At 42.0% G+C, this 18,310-nt stretch overlaps 2 protein-coding genes across 2 annotated transcripts in view; one reads left to right on the top strand and one right to left on the bottom strand.

Moving 5' to 3' along the window:
* WRNIP1 (WRN helicase interacting protein 1) overlaps window positions 1–18,310 on the top strand; it is a 181,373-nt gene that overhangs the window by 120,052 nt on the left and 43,011 nt on the right. The window lies entirely within an intron of this gene.
* Window positions 1–18,310, bottom strand: part of LOC307219522 (uncharacterized protein) — a 40,515-nt gene that overhangs the window by 9,308 nt on the left and 12,897 nt on the right. Inside the window, exons 10-16 of the mRNA XM_079982782.1 lie at window positions 14,346–14,519; window positions 13,262–13,309; window positions 10,368–10,505; window positions 9,370–9,487; window positions 7,723–7,865; window positions 6,397–6,564; window positions 3,108–3,441 (exon numbers count right to left, since the gene is read on the bottom strand). Of these exons, the coding sequence (XP_079838908.1) occupies window positions 3,108–3,441; window positions 6,397–6,564; window positions 7,723–7,865; window positions 9,370–9,487; window positions 10,368–10,505; window positions 13,262–13,309; window positions 14,346–14,519 (1,123 nt within the window). The remainder of the gene's footprint in view (window positions 1–3,107; window positions 3,442–6,396; window positions 6,565–7,722; window positions 7,866–9,369; window positions 9,488–10,367; window positions 10,506–13,261; window positions 13,310–14,345; window positions 14,520–18,310) is intronic.

Genomic DNA, 18,310 nt, shown 5'->3' with positions numbered 1-18,310 from the left:
CAAGGAAGACAAAGGAGCTTGTGGTGGACTTCAGGAGACAGAAGGGCAATGTCCAGCCACTTTTGATTGATGGGGTCTGTGTGGAGAGGGTAACAACGTTCAAATTTTTGGGTATTGAATTACAAGAGGATCTGTCCTGGAGTGTCAACACAAGGGGGCTTGTGAAGAAGGCGCAGCAGAGACTGTACTTTTTGAGAATCCTAAGGAAAAACCATCTTCCGCAGAAACTGCTGCTTGCCTTCTATCACTGTGCCATTGAGAGCGTGCTCACTTATGGCTTATGTGTGTGGTACGGAAGCTGTACTACCCAGGACAGGATGGGGTTGTGCAGAGTTGTTAAGGCAGCAGAGAGCATTGTTGGCTGCCCACTCTCCACCTTAGAGCAGATTTATGCCACAAGGTGCCATAGGAAGGCACTGGACATAGTAAAAGATCCATCACATCCTGGTCACTGTCTCTTCGAGCTCCTGCCGTCGGGACGGAGATACAGGACGATGAAGACAAGAACGAGCCGTCTCAAGAACAGCTTCTTCTCCAGAGCGATCTCGGCCCTGAATGGGAAACCTGGACTTTGAAAGTTATCTACTCTTCCTTGCTGTATTATACTGTATTGTTTTAATTAGTGTTTTTATAGTTGTTCTGATTTTGTGTGGAGTGCCCTACCTGGGTGGATGGAGCAGCCAAGTAAATTTCGTTGTCCCTGAGAGGGGGCAATGACAATAAAGATATTATTATTATTATTATTATTATTATTATTAATAATAATAATAATATATCCTCCAGTTTGGAACAGGTTCCATCTAATTGCTCTTTCTTTGCTTAACCAGCTGGTGAGATGATGAATATATATTTAAAAATAAATAGGAGCGTTGTCAATTATTTTAATGCAAGTGGGCTGTACTCCATGTCATGTGGCACAGGGAGAGAGGATAAGCGTTTTAAAACACTATTGTTTTGCATAGTGGAAACATACCACATTCCGTGTATAACACGCCCCCATGCATAGTGGAAACATACCACATTCCGTGTATAAGACGCCTCCTATTTTGGTGGACTCAAAATTTAGAAAATGGGGGGAGATTGCCCAGAATTGTTGAGCTTTTCAGGGGGAGTATTGCCCACAGTTTTTAAGCTGTTTTGGGAGAGGGGGGTTAATGATAAACGCTCACCCACCGGTCCAACGAAAACAGTCAAGCACCCCGCAGAAGACATAAATCTTCTGCCCACAGGCGAAAAGCAACTGCAAATCACCTGCCCAGTTGAAAAGGCAGCACCAAATTAAGAGCAGCCCTTGATGAAGCAACCAATCATCAGCCAAAATTGCCACTGAAATGCTCCGTGCCAGTGACCAATCCCATGTCCCCACTCAGCACTACCCATGTATAAGACGGCCCCCAATTTGAGAGATACTTTTATCTGAAGAAAAGCTCATCCAATACACGGAAAAGTACAGTAATTTTCAAAAATTAATTTATTGCTTTAAAATGCATGTTTTACAGACAATGATGACTGGCATTTAGGGAAGAATTAAGAATGTGATGCTGGTGATGCTGCACACTCTTGTCATGTACAGATGAGGCATCTAATCATAAGCCTGCATTTTTATCAAGCTTATATTTTTTGATCAAGGTTGTATCTTAAAAATGAGTTCAAATTCACAAATGTTTCATGCCAGGCAGGAACTAGGCTGGCTAAGATTTTGGCAGATGTTCATCCTCTTGGCCAGAGAGGCCCTCTGGTTTATTGCGGTCATAAAAGGCTGAGCGAGGTCACTGACCTTGCATGTTGCAGAGTACAATTAAGCTACAATTAAGTTGGTAAATAGTAAGAATTATTGTGCCTCCCGTTAGAGACTTGAGCCACATTTTCCTAAGGGCAAGAGCTAATGGAAATAGGGAAAGAAAGTGTTTTTAAGTTTTTTCTTACTTTGAAAACGTCTTTGCTTATAAAAAAATTATATATATTATGTATTAAAAATATATTGGCTTAAATGTAATTATGCAAAGGAATTAGAAGCTAAGAAATGTTAAATCCTTATGCTAGATTCTTATTTCATATAGTTGGAAGAGATCACAGGGGCCATCAGCCACCAGCCTAGCCCCCCCTTGCCAAGCAGGAAAGCACCATCAGAGCACTCTAGACAGATGGTTGTCAGGTTTTTGTTTAAAGGAACCTCCAATGAAGGAGATCTTTCATTGATGATGCGTACAAAAGATCTTTGATACCTGTTTAAAATAGAATTAGCCACCATCTGTTTTAGCCATCTGCTCTATTTTAGAATTAAGGGGGCAAAGGTGATTTGGTAATTAAGGTGCCTTGTAGAGGTTAATGGCTACTTGTTTGCCAATTATAAATATAGCTTTTATTTCCCATAAAAGGGCAAAAGGAAATGGGTGTATCTTTTGTGATTGGTTCTAGCAAACAGCCAATAGGAATTTCAACCAGGCTGATTGGACAGAGGCAGCCACAGGAGGAGCAAGGGGGCTGGATTAAGGAAATATAAGTGCTGGCCAGAATGGCAGGAGGCCAGGCCAGAGCTTGGTAACCATATACCACTGTGCCTCATATTTATTTGTCTGACAAATAAATTATTATTTTAATTTCTCTATTGCTGCGTTGAATATTTCATTCCAGCTAAGCGTTAACCACAAGCAGGGTGCTACACAGAGACAGATTTGGGCAACAGAAGGAAGGCAGAAAAGCTTATATAGGTTATGCCTAAAACAGCATTAGGCCTAAATGTGAGGCCTGTGGCATTTCAGCCTGCTCCTAACCACTGACAGATTGACAACCTTTTTGGGCCAAGGAGGACATTTGGAATTTTGAGAAACTGCTATGGCGACATTCACAAAATGGCTGCCATGGGGCATGTGGCATGACACAAAATGGTTGTTTGCAGAGGAGAGAAAGAGAGGCAAAGCCAGTGTCAACATTAACTTGGCAGGAGGGCAAGAAGTTCTCTTATGCATTTTTTATTTTTGAGGGTGTGTTTACCATGGGAGGTACTGGTAGGTTCATTACATTGGCAACCACATTCTATGGAGAAGAGAATCTGCCCAAGAAGAGGGTGTTTTTTGTTGCCTTATGCTTGATAAAGAAGATAAAAGGATGGTTTGCTTCAAATTTTATGGGCTTCTGAGATGACCTTATTACAATGGTGGCTGCTGAGGCAGCTGCTGCCTCAGTGCCCTCTTCATTGATCTCCACAAAGGACTTGTGATACACCTCTGACAAAGCCAAGTCGCCTTTTTTTGACATTCCCGAGAAGTTAGCTTGGTCTGGAATGAAAGCATCCTTCATCCCCATACTGCTTAGGGTGGACTTGAGGTCGAAACTCTCTTCCAGTTTGATCCTTGGTAAGTGAAGCTCCACCTTCCTTTTCTGCATCATATCCGAACTCGTCCATATCGACAATCTCTCATATGTTAGTTCTTTTTCCAGCTGTGGTCGTATAATAAAGCAAGTTAGACAGCAAAATGAAAACAAAAGTGACTCTTAAAAACAACAACCCTACAACCAGTAACTCTTCTCACCACAAAGTTATGAGGGCTTTCGAAACAAAGCCTGCTGTTTACTTTGCTAGGGAATGTGATGCAAGGAGAAAAGGCAAGTGATGTGGGACATAAAATAATGTTTGAAGACTGGGAAAGGTTGTGGAGGAAAGGGGTCAAGTTTACTGCATGTACTGTTAGAGGGGGATTTTCCACTGGTGGCAGATGACAGAAGACTGTGACACTACGAGACCGGTGTAAAACCAAATCAAATAAGGACTTTATTTCAAAACAACAAATAGCAAAGCTTGTGGGTGTTTTTCCCGCAGGCAGAGTTCAAACTGCAGATTTTCTCCTTTTGTAGCCATGGCCAGCTGCAACCAATGAGCCCAGAGCTCACAAAAACTATTCTTTAAGGTACAAACATCTTTACTGTTTCTGTGCAGAATGTTTCTTTCCCAACATGTACAGTGTTAAAGGAAAATATTATGAAAATGATGTATAGATGGTATTTAACCCCTGTAAAATTAGCAAAGATATATCACAATAGTGATAATCTATGTTGGAAATGTAAAGAAAAAGAAGGTACCTTTTATCATATGTGATGGACCTGCCCCAAGGTGAAAGACTTCTGGGAGAAGATTTATAATGAATTGAAAAAAAATGTTGAAATATACATTTATTAAGAAACCAGAGGCCTTTCTTCTTGGAACAACAGGTTTGGAAGTGCCCAAGAAAGATGTTAGATTGTTTTTGTATGCCACAACTGCAGCTAGAATTTTGCTAGCCAAGAATTGGAAAACACAAGAAGTGCCAACACTGGAGGAATGGCAGATGAAGATGATGGACTTTTCGGAGCTAGCCAACCTAACCAGAAGAGTCTGTGACCAGAAGGAGGAGGAGTACCAGGAGGAATGGAGGAAATTCAAAGACTATTTGGTTAAATATGCTAAGATAATTTAAATAGAAATACTTGCAAACACCAGATAGGCTTAGGATTTAAATATGTGATGTTATAGAATAACATGTTTAAAATTAATATGAAAAGAAAGAAAGACATTAACTGATTAAGTAAATTTTATGAGAAATTTGTTTTGGAAAACTGTTACAATGATATATATTTAAACTCAACCAGGGGGATTTGAGGCAGTCACGTAAAAATGTTATTAAGAGTGGAATAATTACAGTAAGGATTTATTTATGTTTGTTTGTTTGTTTAGAAATTTTGGAAAATCAATAAAATTTTTGAGAAAAAGAAGAAAAGGCACTTCCAAGTTTTAGGGGCCCATAGTGCTTTCACCACCCCACTCCACCCCCAAAGCTGGCCACTGTACCTGCAACCCACTCTGTCGATGCTAAATACATAAGGTTACTGCATGTTATTTTCTCTTTTTTCTTTTAAAATTAGGTGATTATTTTGCTCACAATGCAACAAGCCCTTCTATGCTGACTCATATACAGTTGTACCTTGGAAGTCGAATGGAATCCATTCCAGAAGTCCGTTCGACTTCCAAAACATTCACAAACCAAAGCACAGCTTCTGATTGGCTGCGGGAAGCTCCTGCAGCCAATCAGAAGCCACAGAAGCCCCGTTGGACATTCGGCTTCCAAAAGAACATTCGCAAACCAGAACAATCACTTCTGGGTTTGCGACATTCGGGAGCCAAAAGATCCGATTTCCAGGGCATTTGGGATCCAAGGTACGACTGTATGCACTTGAAATTAAGCCCCACTGATCACAATGGGAGTTACTTCTGAGTAAACAAGCAAAAAATTGTACTTTCGTGGACTTGGGCTAGCCTGTGGTTTATAAGGCTCCATCACATTCACACCTTACATTTAAAGCACATGGCTCCCCCCAAAGAAACCTGGGAACTGTAGTTCATTAAGAGTGCAGGGAACTGTTGCTCTTTGGGGAATAACCTGCAGTTCCCAGGATCCTTTGGGGGAAGTCATGTAGTGATCAGGTGGGATTGTTATGAGGAATTATAACAATAGAGTAAGCCATCTGTGTCAGCAATGAAGGCATTGAGTTGACTGGGTTTAAACTATTTTGATATGTTTTTTGATCAATCCACACCTCTGCACCCCTGTTCCATTTCTCTGGCTTGACAAGTCATGTACACAGCCAGGTGCCAGGTGCTGCATCATGCATCCTGGGCTGTGGAAGATAGTGGGCAGCTTCTTTGAAGTAGCCTTTCCAATATGTTAATCTCAGGATGTTGATCTTAGGGTCTGGAAATAGTTTCACAGGAAGGTGATAAAGATGCCTATCTCCTTGCCATCCTTCCATCCTTTCCTGTTTACTCCTGATTGTGATCTCCGGAGTTTCTCTAGTCCTCTTTTATTTACTCTCAGATTATGTATGCATGCTCAGAGTAGTCTTTGTAGTTAAAAGAATTTCTTTTGATCAGACTTTGTCCCCACGTGGGGTTTGTTGAAATGCTCAGAAGAAATCTGATTGGTTCTTACAAACACTCTGTAAAAAGTTCTTTTGTGAATAAAACGACATGGGCTGGAGGGTGGAGATAAATATTATTATAAGCACCCTTCCCAGAGTCTTGCTGGTTCAAGCCTCTGTGCGTACTCTTATTAATCAGAGTTCAACCCTTCCTTTACTTTGAGAATGCCTCAAAGTCATGTGCTTTAAATGTATGGAGGTGGATGTGACAATGCGGGAAAAATCAGACAATGTTTTGTGCATCTATCTCTGTTTATATAAATCAGGGGTGAGGAAATTGTGGTCCTCTATGTGCTAGTGAACTACAACCCCCCACCCCACCATCTCTGTCCAGATGTTGTCCAGGAACATTTTGGAGGCTCACAGATTTCCCCACTCCTGATTTATTTAGGGATGAAATGAAATGTCTAACAGTCTCTGGAGACATGAAAGCAAGTGTTTTACCATTTCCAGACCAGTCGACTCATCTTCAATGTCGTCTGGAAGCATGATGAACATGCTGACATCATTGTTCTCATATGGGAGCTCAAGAATACGAACCCTCAGGATATCAATGTAGAAGGTTGGCAATGTACCTTTTAGAAACATCATTTGCACAGGCTTTGACTGGGTCTGTAATAAAAAACACATGCGATCCTTTTCCCAACTGAAATGAACTGCCATTCAGATGTGTCAGAGACCAAGAAGCTTGAAGCATTAAAACTAAATAAAGGGCCTTTCTCTCTCAAACACGGGCAACTTCCCACCCCACCCCTCATTACTTTTCTTGGGGGGGGGGTTGTTATGAGAATGGGAACAATGGAATAGTGTTGTTTCCACCAGGGGGCAGCACTGAAAAGCTAAAAACAAGCACTCGTATCTAAACCTGGGGCAGATCTACACACATGGTTTTTAACGTTAAGGAATGGTTTTCCTAACGTATTTGGACACATGACACTCTACTTTTTATGTTCATAATGTTTTATTAAAAATGGGACACCAGGTGGCACTACAGAACAACCTGCAGTAGGGAGACAGTGTTTTGATGGGGGGGGGGGACAGAGGTAAGAAACACTTTGATTTACAAGTATGCCCTGTTTTAGAATGATATACCTGGTATCATTCTAATAACATTAAACAGGGCGATGTAGATCCAGCCCTGGGCAATCTGAGGTGGCTTTAGATTAGTCCAAAAGGTGCAGAGGGAGTGTGGTTGAGTGGGTGACATCAGGGTTTTCTGCTGCGCTGGTAATTCTTTGGATAGCAATGAGAGCATCTGCTGGTGCACAGTCCTTCTGTGTTTGAATCCTACTTGTTTCACTATATTTTGCTTTGCTCCTGGCCACTTTAATTCAGAGTGCTATATCATCACATGTTTATTCCCCCCCCCCCAACCAAGTTTCACCATCATATTAGTAGCAATTAAGGTAGGCATAAGTCACAATGCCAAATTTAAGCAGAATTCATTACAGTAGCAACTTTGTAAGTTTAATAAGAATAAAGCCACAATCTAAAACACACTTTACCTGGGAGCAAGCCCTCATTGAAATCAGTAGGACTTACTTCTGGATAGACATGTTTAGAATTGCACTGTAGCTTTTCAAGAGATACACTCAATTAACGACAACACTTTCAAACCAAGAATAAACCCACAATTCTCTTTCTTAATATAAACATTTAGTGGTTTTCCTTGTGCACAGAGCTCTGAATAATTTTACAGAGAATTGATACCAGCAGAATGTGTCATATTCATGGAAAAACACACCTTTTATTTTATTAACACATGCGTACCTTACTCAGTCTGAAAGGCTTCTCAGTAGTGTTTGCTTTCTCAAATCTTTTCTCCCACTTTCCTTTGAAGTAAATGGCATTTACTATGACCAGTGCTGTCTGAGCACCAACCGAATCTTTAGGCAGAAGATTCTTGATTTTGTCTTTTGGAAAAAAAGAAGGGTGTTGTTAATGTATTGGTATCCCAGTGTTGCTATACAAACAGGATATGGCTCTAAAAGGAATGCTGTTGTTGTGAGTCAAGCCTAGGAGTCACTCATCTGAACTCTTTCCCAGTTCTGCTATAAATCTCACGACTGCTTTCCCCATGGCTTGTGGGTTCTTCAGGTGAAATGGAAAAGTGAATTTCTGTCATTAAAGAACCTTGCTTTTCCCAGATCCAGGCTCTAGCTGGCTGATTCACCTGCATGAATATTACTTGGAGCTGTAAAGGGGAAGCAGCTAGCATGATGGGAACGAATTATTAAACCATTACAGAGAGAAACTAAATATAACAAATGTATTTCAATATTTAAGCAGCTAGGGATTGCACATTATGCCCAGAAAGTCAGTTCTTTTAAAAAAAAAAACTCAGAAAAATGTGTCGGTTCCTCAAATACATTTACATTGGAATTGTACATGGTTTCCTGTACAAATGGGACGATTCGGATGTAGAACTAGCTTTAGCAAACCTCAGTTTCATGTGCTTCCCTTGCCCCCGGTGTACCTCCAAGGAGGAGTTAAGAAGCTTTTATTTAGATGACTGCAACTTGCTGTATCAACTAAACTCAGACAAGCAGAGATCTTTAGTTGAAACATAAACTGCACTTTTTGAAGCTGATTTGTTTCAGCTGACTATAGTTAAGATTAACCATGGTTCAGGGTTTGGATAACACACTAACCCATGGTTAATTCCAATTGGAAGTTCAAGCTTCTGATCTCACAGGTGCATCAGAGAAGATGGGGGTGGACAAACCAGGGCCGTCTTACCCATAGGCGCTAGGAGTGTGGGGCACCTGTACGCTGGGCTCTCAGGGGCGCCATGCTAAGAGTCTGGGGAAGAGCCCACTCGTCAGTTGGAGCACCACGGTGGGCTCTTCTGCTGCACACGGCTCTGCTCTGCGAGTTCGGGGGCAACTGAGCCAGCGAGACACTGAGGCGGCTGGCTGGATCTGCCCTCCTGTACGCCTGGGACTGGGCAACCTGGGGGGGGCATGTACTGGGGGGGGCATCGGGCAGATCTTTGCACCCTGGTGCTGCATATGCTTAAGACAGCCCTGGGACAAACCCAAGATTCACTGTAGCCCTTTCTCATAACGCTCAACAAGGGTATCCTCCAGATGTTTAAGATTAAAACACATGTCATCCCTGCCCATTGGACATGCTGGCTAGAGGTGATGAAGCATTTTCAGGGTACCAGAACTGGGCCATTGTATCCCTCTATAGACATCAGCATCCAGTTTTCAAGCCTGGAGATACAGTGGATTTTGTAAATCTTTAATTAACTTTAAAACTGTTTTCTCTGCTTTTCTTGTAGCTTAGGGTTTATTCCCTTGACTGCCTAAGTGGTTATAAGGACATTAAGACTCAAGGGCAGGTCTGGAACTGAGCATACAGTAGAGTAATACTTGGAATTACAGTCTGCAGTGGCTGAATAAATAAGCTTACTGTCAGTTTGTTTTTCAACCCAAGCGTTGATCTGGTCTCTGACTTGTTCTGCAGCATTCAAAAAATCAACCGGTTGTAGTTCTGCGTGATAGTACTTCTTAGTGAGCTGAAGGTACTCCTGAAAATTATAGGGGCAAAAGTATAAATTGTTATGAGTTTCTCTTTTTTTGTGCAGGTGAAAGGGGGAAGTAGGTTGTATGCAGAGACCCTTCTAACCCCTGGATGTGTCAAAACAGCAAGTGTCAAAACAGAAGACAGCTTTCTATTGAGGTGATAGCCTGGGTGATGGGCCATTGGGGGAACAAAGGAAGTGGATTTGGGTGAGGCAGCAAATGGGTGCCCACCCCCATCCCTCGGCTGGCTGGTGGAAAAAGACAAAGATGAGAGCTGAGAGTCTGCAGTGATGTGGGCCAGATATAAACCAGCAAGCTGAGAGAAGGAGGAGAAACAAGACCAATGTTTGATTTCTGTTTGAATTTAAGGCAGAAGTTTTATACAATCTGAAGAGAAACCAAAATGTCTAAGGTTGCGGCTATGAGAAAAACATGACCCATGGGCAATCTGGAAACCCAGATTAGAATCCGGACTCATTTGTGGCTGCTACTCATTGTCTTTGGAAAGCCCAACCTACTTTACAGAATGGTTGTAAACACAAAAAACTAATAAATCCATATATATCATCCTGAGATCCTTGTAAGAAAGGCAGGATACAAACATGTTGAATAAAAGCCAATGTTTAAATTGGCGTCGTGAAATTATTACTGTGAAAAACAGATCTAGAAATAAGCACCACAAAATAAAATGTATATTAAATTTAATAATGATCACCCTCTAGCTCAGTATTATTGCATCATATACCGCATACAACACTTTCAGTTTTTCTTAACACCATATTATCTAATTATGCTATGTGGAAGTAATCTTTGTGATTAGAAGTATATTTTTATATATGTAACTATTTTCAAATGAAACTTGGCAGCTTAGTATAAAATACTCACGCTGTTAAAATCGAAAGTCTTTTCTCCATACACTCTATTTGCAGTTTTCAGCAGGTAGGTGTTATTGGGTTGGTTGATTTTAGAAATCAGTTCCTGGAATTGACTGTTGATGGTTTCATCTTTACTGAGTCCTGGTTCCTTTACAGGGAGACACCATTGCATATAAAAATCTCAGTTGCATTAGAGTCGATGGTATTGCATAGGTAGATAACTATTCTTGGAAGTCAAACAGAATCCGTTCCAGAAGTCCATTTGACTTCCAAAATGTTTGGAAACCAAAGCACGGCTTCTGATTGGCTGCAGGAGGATCCTGCAGCCAATCGGAAGCTGTGGAAGTCCCGTTGGATGTTCTGCTTCCAAAAGAACATTCAAAAACAGAAACACTCACTTCCGGGTTTTGATCGTTCAGGAACTGATTTGTTCAGGAGCCAAGGTGTTTGAGATCCAAGATATGACTGTAGCAGTTTAGTTGGGGGGGGGGGGATTGCCAGGGGAAAATTGAATGTACCACAGCTACTACTATGCCATAAGATCCACTGTCTTGTAATATCACATATGTGCTTTAACTACTGATGAAGCCCAGGACGGCGAAACAAGGCCAATATTCTGGAAATCCTTGTCTAGACTCTGTGAAAGGATTTTGTGGAACTGTAACAACCTTTCATGTGGATTGTTTGGACTTTATGAACAGACAGGTGGAATAGAGACCATTACGCGGATGGACCTTATTTATGCATGAACTGACTAGAGAATGATCTGATCCACTGGGTCTTCTGCTTTGTTCGTTTGTTGAACTTTATGAGTTATTTCTGTTGAAATTTGATACAAATTTATCTACCTTATTTATCTAAGAACACAGCCGGTTACATCTCGTGTGTTTATTGAGGATGCTTTACGTGACCATAGGTTTATTTGTTGTTGTTTTGTAAAATGACAATCATGCAAAACTAGTTGCTGCCCAGAGTTTAGCTTTTTTCTTCCATCCTCCTTTGGAAAATGACTAAACTTTAGCATGCTCAATGCAATAATTTATATTATGATCTGATTAACATGTTATGTTATGTTATGTTATGTTATGTTATATTGTTATGTTATGTTATGTTATGTTATGTTATGTTATGTTTTATGTTATGTTATGTTATGTTGTTATGTATGTTATGATGTTATGTTATGTTATGTTATGTTATGTTATGTTATGTTGCGTGGACAGGCGGAGTCCCCAGATCCCGAGTGGTCCCCCCCGTCATGTGGAATAACGACTCTAGACAACGCGCTATGGGATTAAATTGGCCACAACTTTATTAAATTTCAAATGTGGGTAGACCTTGGCTCAGGCATTGGGCGTTCTCCCTCCCTAGTCCCCAGCTGGGGACCTAGGGAGCATCAGGGTTATCCAGTGTGTGTGGGGGGGATGGGCCGGCTCTGGAGAACATATGTTCAAGCAGAGATAGCCGCCCCTGTTACGCCGCCGCAGGGGAGAGCAATGACGACCTTTCGGCGTACGGCCAAAGCCTCCCTTCAAAAACCCCTTTAACGGGGAACCCTGGTATCGCCGCCGCAAAGAGGAAGATGGACTAAAGGATTCCGCCCAAGGCCTGATACCGCCAAAGTTGTGACGTTTTGCTACGGGAAAGGCGAAACCTGCCAATGCAGGGAAATTCCTTTCCGGCCCTTTAACAGCGACCTTATCGTAGCAGCGCCCGCATACCTGTGGAGAAAGGTTAACCTGCAAAACCTATGAAGAAAAGATAACCTGCAAAAGAAGGCATTAACTGAGGGTGGGTAGGGTGGGAGAAGCTCTGGAGCCAAGTGAGGATTAACAATTAAGATCCACCCTCTATTGTGTGGGCAGGTAATCCCTCCTCCTACCTGGCCTGGTTTCCCTGGCAACGCTTCCCCCAGGTGGGATTGGACAACTCACTGGGGTAGGCGGGGACCTCCAGGTATCCCACCTGAGGGAAGGCAAAGCCTATGCTGATGGGGCCACTCCAGATCCAGGGCTGCACGCGTCCCCGCAAAGGGCGCCCCCCGTTTTAAGTGGGGAGCGGTCATTATGTTATATTATGTATGTTATATGTTATGTTCTACTTGGACTGGTCATGTTGTGCGGATGCCTGATTATCATCTTCCAAAATAACTATTTCATTCCAAACTTTAAAATGGAAAGCGCAATGCTGGTGGTCAACAAAAGAGGTTTAAGGACTCACTCAAGGCAATTTTTTTTAAAAAATGTAATATAAACACCAACAATTGGGAAACACTGGCCTGTGAGCGCTCCAATTGGAGAACAGCCTTTACCAAAGGTGTCATGGGCTTTGAAGACACTCCAACTCAGGATGCAAGGGAGAAACATGCTAAGAAGGCACATTTGGCAAACCCTCACCTATGTCCCTACTGTGGAAGGACATGTGGATCCAGAATTGGCCTCCACAGTCACTTACGGAATCACTGCTAAGATAAGGTTACCAGAAATCCCCATTTCTCGGGAACAGTCCCCAGATTTACAGATCAGTCCCCTGAAAAGTGTCCCCAGATTCATTGGAAAAATATCTGGTAACCTTATGCTAAGACTGCGTCCATGGGAGACAATCTTACTCAGTTACAAGTGATTGCCAAAGAAGAAGATGGAGAAATTTAATTTTATTTGCATTTGAATGGGAAGCTACCTAACTCCCACTTGTCCAACCAATAAGCTAACCTGAACACAGCTATCCTTCAAAATGTCCGTGTCTCCAAATTTTGCAATGCAGCTCTTCAAAGTGTACAAAAACCCAAATATTGGAAGGGTTGTAAATTTCATAGGATTGCTGCCTTACCAGTAAATCCCATGGAAGTTAACGTAACTTACTTCCAGAGTGTTTAGGATTGCCAAACCTGTTATAGAATGATATTACCTGTGAAGGCCTTTCAGACTCTTCTGATGATGCATTGAAACGAAGCACCTGTAAGCAGAGTTGTAAAGATTTATTTTTAAGATAATTACATAAAACAGATACATACAATAATTTATTAGTAATTCAGCAATTGAACCTAGATTGATAAAATATTTACATGGCATTCAAGATTACGACCAGCTTGCTTTCAACACTGAAATGTTTTTCTCAAATCGTAGTTTTAATTCTGACAATTTCAAATTATAGTTTCATTTTCTTCTATGGCTAAGCTGTGGATTTGTTTGCACATGCATGTTGACATTATTAGTATCAGTTGGTTATCTGGTTTCCCATCTTCCTCCTGTTTGTGTACACAACAGTGTTCTTCGGATCAGTGTTCTTCAATCTTGGGTCCCCAGAATTTGCTGGCCTACAAAACCCATCAACCCCAAAAAACTTAATCAATAGTTAAGGAAGATGGCAGTTGTGGTCCAATAACACCCGGGGACACAACGTTAAAGTACAGTGGTACCTTGGGTTAAGTACTTAATTCATTCCGGAGGTCCGTTCTTAACCTGAAACTGTTCTTAACCTGAAGACCATTTTAGCTAATCCTCCTGCTGCCGCCACGCCGCTGGAGCACGATTTCTGTTCTTATCCTGAAACTGTTCTTAACCTGAAGCACTATTTCTGGGTTAGCGGAGTCTGTAACCTGAAGCGTATGTAACCTGAGGTACCACTGTAAAGCACTTTAACAGATGCCGTATGTAACAACAGCATTGATTGTACAGTGGTACCTTGGTTCCCGAATGGCTTAGTTGTTAAACAAATCAGCTCCCAAATGCTGCAAACCCGGAAGTAAGTCATAGAATCAAGTCGTCCAGTTTGTGAACGTTTTTTGGAAGCCGAATGTTCAACGCAGCTTTCGCTTGAGTGCAGAAAGCTCCTGCAGCCAATCGGAAGCCGCGCCTTGGTTTTTGAATGGTTTCGGGAGTCGAACGGACTCCCAGAATGGATTTGAGAACCAAGGTACCACTGTATTATATCTCCAGACTATGTGCAAGATTGAAATGTGCGGTGGTCGCAGACAAATTCAAGAGCCTACCTCAGCCATCTGGCTGGCAGTTCTACCTCTTGCTCCCATGTGGACCATGGCTAGAACAGATGTGATGCTCCAAGGAGAAAAGAAAATATTGCCTTCAGATGATTGGATCAGCTTTTTGTAAAGATCTAGAAGAAAGCTGCCGTTGGCTACTGAGAGGGAGTCCATTACTGCAACCTATGAAAAAAGCAATAGACAGGACAAATCATTGCTCTGACAAAAGAAGCGTTTCTTTCTTTCCCACAAAAATAGCACTTTCATTAGTTCGTCCCAACGTTAGATGCTAAAGCATTCATGCAACTAGATAAAAAATAACCCCACCCCATACATTCCCAATCAATCCATGCGCTCTGTATATGTCACCTCATCCTAATGTTCTGTAAACCTCATTGAACTCTAGATTTGTTACCACACATAACTTGGCAATGTCACTGCCTTAGGGCCCAATTCTCTGTATGTTAACAAGGAAGAAAGGCCAGCTGTGTTCAATGGGATTTTCTCCCAAACAATTTTTTAAGTTTGCAGCCCCAATGAAATATTATGTGCTGTGCTTGCAATTTGTATGTTCTTAATAAATTGCAAGTACATTCCCAACAAAGGAAGAATAGATACAAAAATGTATGGGATATACAGAAACTTACTGGAAGAACAGAAATCAAGACAACAAACTTTTTATAAAAGAATGGAAATAGTTTAATGAGGATTTACAGATAAATTGTAAACATATAAGAACATTGGCAGGATTATTGCAATAACCTGCAGTTTTATGAGTATACAGTGGTACCTCGGTCTAAGAACAGTCTGGTTTAAGAACGATTTGGTTTACAAACTCCACAAAATAGTGTCTTGGTTTGAGAACTTTAGCTCAGTCTAAGAATGGAATCGAATGGTGGAAGGGCACAGGTGGCGGGAGGCCTCATTAGGGAAAGCATGCCTTGGTTTAAAAACGGTTTCGCTTTAAGAACGGACTTCCAGAATGGATTAAGTTTATAAACCGAGGTACCACTGTATATTTAAAGAAGATTAGTAAATGAGCAAATTGAGTTAATTTGGATATACAGAAGATATTAAAAATAAATGTAAGGAACCACAGAAAGAAGGGAAAGGAAGTCAAGTTTTGAAAAGTTAAAATGATTGTAAAATTAGTAAAATTTATAAATCTGAAAAACATAAATAAAACAAATAAAATAAAAAAATTGCAAGTTCAATGCAGTATACCTTAAGAGAGGTGAAGCAACATACCTGGTCTGTAATACATAGAATTACAGCGCATTAAGTTCATCAAGGAGGTTCTGAAGCAGTTAAAATCTTTCTTTTGTTTGGTGATGCAAAGTGCAACCATATGTGTTACCACAACCTTTGAAAACCGACTGAAAATAAAATAAACGTCTTGGTCATTTCTCCCTGCTGTGTGCATGAAGAATGTCGTTGACCTGAGCCGTATGGCAAGACTTCCATGTTATTTATTAGCAATTACCAGCAACCTCTGGTGGTAGCACAGAGAACATACATGGTGTGGATGATCCATATGGTAAGTTAGAGACACTTTCTCCTTTGCAGTTGCAGCTAGGGCCAGCCTGAGACATTTTTGCCCCTGATGCAAACCACAAAATGGCACCCCACCCCCGCCAGGGAAGAAGGGGTGAGTGAAGATCTACATCAGGAACAAAGGGGAAATAAAGATCTACGTTGGGTTCTGCTGCCCTGCGGATCCTGCCGCCTGAGGCAACTGCCTCACCTTGCCTCATGGGTGCAGCGTGGGGAAGTAGGGTACACAGAGCCTTGCAGTTGGTTCAGTGAGCTCAAGGTCCTTGCATTTTGCAATCTACTGAACAGCAGCAGCCTCTCAAGTCGTTTGAGAAATTGTGTTGAGAGACTAGTGGGAGTTTGAAAAACAGTATGTTGCATATCATAAATAGCTGTTTGGTCCTATTTGGCACATATGTTTATCCGGGAAGCTGCAGTAAGGACCGTCAACCCTTATCTAGAATCCCCCTGCATCCCCCCAGAAAAAGCACTCTGTCTGTCTGTCTATCTATCTATCTATCTGTCTGTCTGTCTGTCTGTCTGTCTGTCTATCATCTTTGTTCATTTGAAGTTTCACCTTTCTACTTATAATGCCCAAGGCATCCTGGTCACCCTATATCCTTGCCTAGCATTATCTACTTGACAAATGAAGGCACTGTTGCCAATTGTTTATGCACTTTTAATAAGCAAATTAAATCCTGCTCTTCCATTATAAGCACAAGGAATATCTGACACTTGCAACGTTGCTTTTTTCACATTTATAGATAGCAATCTTTTGCCCTTTTCACCCAAGCTTAAGGTTTCATGGCAAAACAAGTTATACAAGCTTAAAATGTCGCAGTACCTGCAGCTACTACGCTTTCGGCGATTCCTCCGACAGGTTGTGGTGTTTGTGAAGACACAGTTCTGTAGCAATAAATACAGAGCAACCTTCACTTCTCCTCTTTTATATCCTCCATTGCAACATCTTGCCCATCCTCTCTGCCTCAATCAACCGGCAACATTGTCTGCTGCGAAGCTGAAAGACTGTCAGCTACGTTGTATTATCAGAGCTATTACTAAACTATTTTGTTTGTTTGTTATAAGAGCAATTCTGCATTAGTCTGAAAGAGGAAAAGGTTCTTCAAATAACACATTTAGGGATCAATCCTATAGCAAGATCTGCTGGGATGAGAGGGTTGGAATCTAGTGAATATCCCGTTGTCCTGGGAAGTTCCTGGCGCAGTCAGACTAAACCAGTTTAAATCCCTTTGGCACAGTCAGAGAGATATGTTAACATATCTCCTCTATCCGAGCTCAGATGGGACTGGCATAAGGCTTGGGAAAGGGGCATTCTGGGGTTGGACCAGAGAAGGTGTGGTTAGGCTTGAGCCTAAGCCCATTCAGGTAAGACCTGGAAATCCAGTGTAAATTAAGCTGGCAAAAAAGGTGGTATAACTCAAATACTATTTTAAGGACTTGTTTTCCCCCTGCCAGCCTTAGGCCTGCTCAGCCAGCAGTACCCCCACTACTGAACAGAGTTTAGATCCACTGTAAATTTACATCGGCTTAACTTACACTGACTTGCTTTACACCAGTGTCTTGTGGATAGGACTGTTCACTTAGTTGAATCAAATGTAGGAATAGGATAGCAAGCTTTGGAATCTCATAGGTAAAGGTAAAGGGACCCCTGACCATTAGGTCCAGTCGTGACCAACTCTGGGGTTGCGGTGCTCATCTCGCTTTATTAGCCGAGGGAGCCGGCGTACAGCTTTTGGGTCATGTGGACAGCATGACTAAGCCGCTTCTGGCGAACCAGAGCAGCGCACGGAAACGCTGTTTACCTTCCCGCCAGAGCGGTACCTATTTATCTACTTGCAATTTGACGCACTTTTGAACTGCTAGGTTGGCAGGAGCAGGGACCGAACAACGGGAGCTCACCCCATCCAGGGGATTCGAACCTCCGACCTTCTGATCGTCAAGTCCTAGGCTCTGTAGTTTAACCCACAGTGCCACCCGCGTTGGAATCTCATAGTACTCTTCTTTACTGCATGGAAAATGGCTCCCTGCTATTCAAACCTTGCATGCTATTTGCTTGCTGGTGCACCCCCCCCCCCCCAGATAAATGGGGGGGCTGCCCCCAATGTTACCTACTGTTGGAGCAGAGGAAGCTGAGTTGAGCATGGCTTTAGTGACTGGCTCCACCTTCTGCCATGGAAAACTGCATAGCGTAAGACAGGAAGAGCCCTCGGCCTCTGCATTCAGCTCCATCCCCTGGCTCCTTCCGAAACATCATGTGACATTGCGCGTTGCACACCATGTGGGTGATGTCACCCAGCCCCCTCAATATTTGGCGCAAGATGGCACCTCTGTGTACTGTAGTGGTTTGTATCACAAATCAGTCTGGCATTTCTGAATCTTTTATGAAAAGGAGAACCAGGTTCAACTTAGTTTGATTTGTA

This window comes from Podarcis cretensis (genome assembly GCF_951804945.1).
Source record: "Podarcis cretensis genome assembly, chromosome: 7".
In the NCBI taxonomy this organism is placed as follows: Eukaryota; Metazoa; Chordata; class Lepidosauria; order Squamata; family Lacertidae; genus Podarcis; species Podarcis cretensis.
This window is presented reverse-complemented; position numbering and strand designations above follow the sequence as displayed.